Here is a 1062-nt window from a genome sequence, read left to right as displayed (position 1 = left end):
ATGAATTTTTCTTATAATAAAGTAAATATAACAAAATATTTTTTATTTTAATTTTTTCATCTTGCGCAACTGCTACAACCTCCAAAAAATGGAATGTCAACATTGTTTCCAGTGTTTGGTCTACCAAATCTACGCGTTGGAGGACGTGGTCTATATATAGTGAATTGTGAAAGTTATTATCTTATATATTTATCTCATTTAATATAAATGTCTGAAGAAATTATCATACCCAGAACCTGGACGATAATCTCTTGAATATTGACTTCCTGATCTATTCATGCCAGGATTAACCAATGTCTGAAAACTAAATATTTCCAATATTATGCATATAAAGAAGAAAGAACAATGTAGTTAATTAATCAAAAAGTTATGATTTATAGCATTGTATGATTAATATATAGTAGATTATAGCTCTTACAACATGATAATCATATAAATTACTCCTGTAAAGAATCCGAAAATTCTTCTTAATCCCCATGGAGCAGATTTTACCACATTACCATCTATAAGCAAATTACTATGTACGTATATATATACAAATTCCATTATTTTTGATACATAAAAAATTAGATCACAGTATATTACCGTCCGTTACATAAACCATACTCGAAGCAGTACGCTTGTCAGCAAAGATTGATTCAAATACAAAATTTATTTTCAATTCTTTGATTCTTTTTTACGTACAATTTTATACACGATTTTATTATACGTAACTATAGACTTTATCAGATCTTTACATACGTTCACATATAATATAGACTGACAGACTACCAATGACTGGCAATCAAACAGACCAACAAGACTATTGGATGTTAAGCCCATGGTGTAATAAAGAAGAGATGTGTTGTTGCGCAAGAAGATGATTACCAATGAGGATGGTGGAACAAGTGTCCGACCATATTAATATATCAGCCAATCAGCGTTTTTTCTGAGATATTCTGAGAAATGTGATATAATTTAAATAAGAAAATGACAATTAATGACTTTATTTTGTTGAGCACTACTATTGTGACTTTTTATTATTAATTATTATTAATAATAATTTAATAATAATTATTATAA

General features: G+C 28.0%; 1 protein-coding gene across 1 annotated transcript; it reads right to left on the bottom strand.

Annotated features, from left to right (window-relative positions):
• Positions 1 to 784, bottom strand: LOC108722749 (selenoprotein K). Its single transcript, XM_018448029.1, has 4 exons — positions 586 to 784; positions 419 to 503; positions 230 to 304; positions 1 to 150 (listed from the first exon to the last, which is right to left on the bottom strand). The coding sequence occupies exons 1-4, from the start codon at positions 602 to 604 to the stop codon at positions 57 to 59; spliced, it is 273 nt and encodes a 90-aa protein (XP_018303531.1). The 5' UTR covers positions 605 to 784; the 3' UTR covers positions 1 to 56.
• Positions 785 to 1062: the final 278 nt, after the last annotated feature.

The sequence above is a fragment of the Mycetomoellerius zeteki genome, unplaced genomic scaffold, assembly GCF_001594055.1.
Source record: "Mycetomoellerius zeteki isolate Tzet28-1 unplaced genomic scaffold, Tzet1.0 scaffold216, whole genome shotgun sequence".
NCBI classification, from domain to species: Eukaryota; Metazoa; Arthropoda; class Insecta; order Hymenoptera; family Formicidae; genus Mycetomoellerius; species Mycetomoellerius zeteki.
This window is presented reverse-complemented; position numbering and strand designations above follow the sequence as displayed.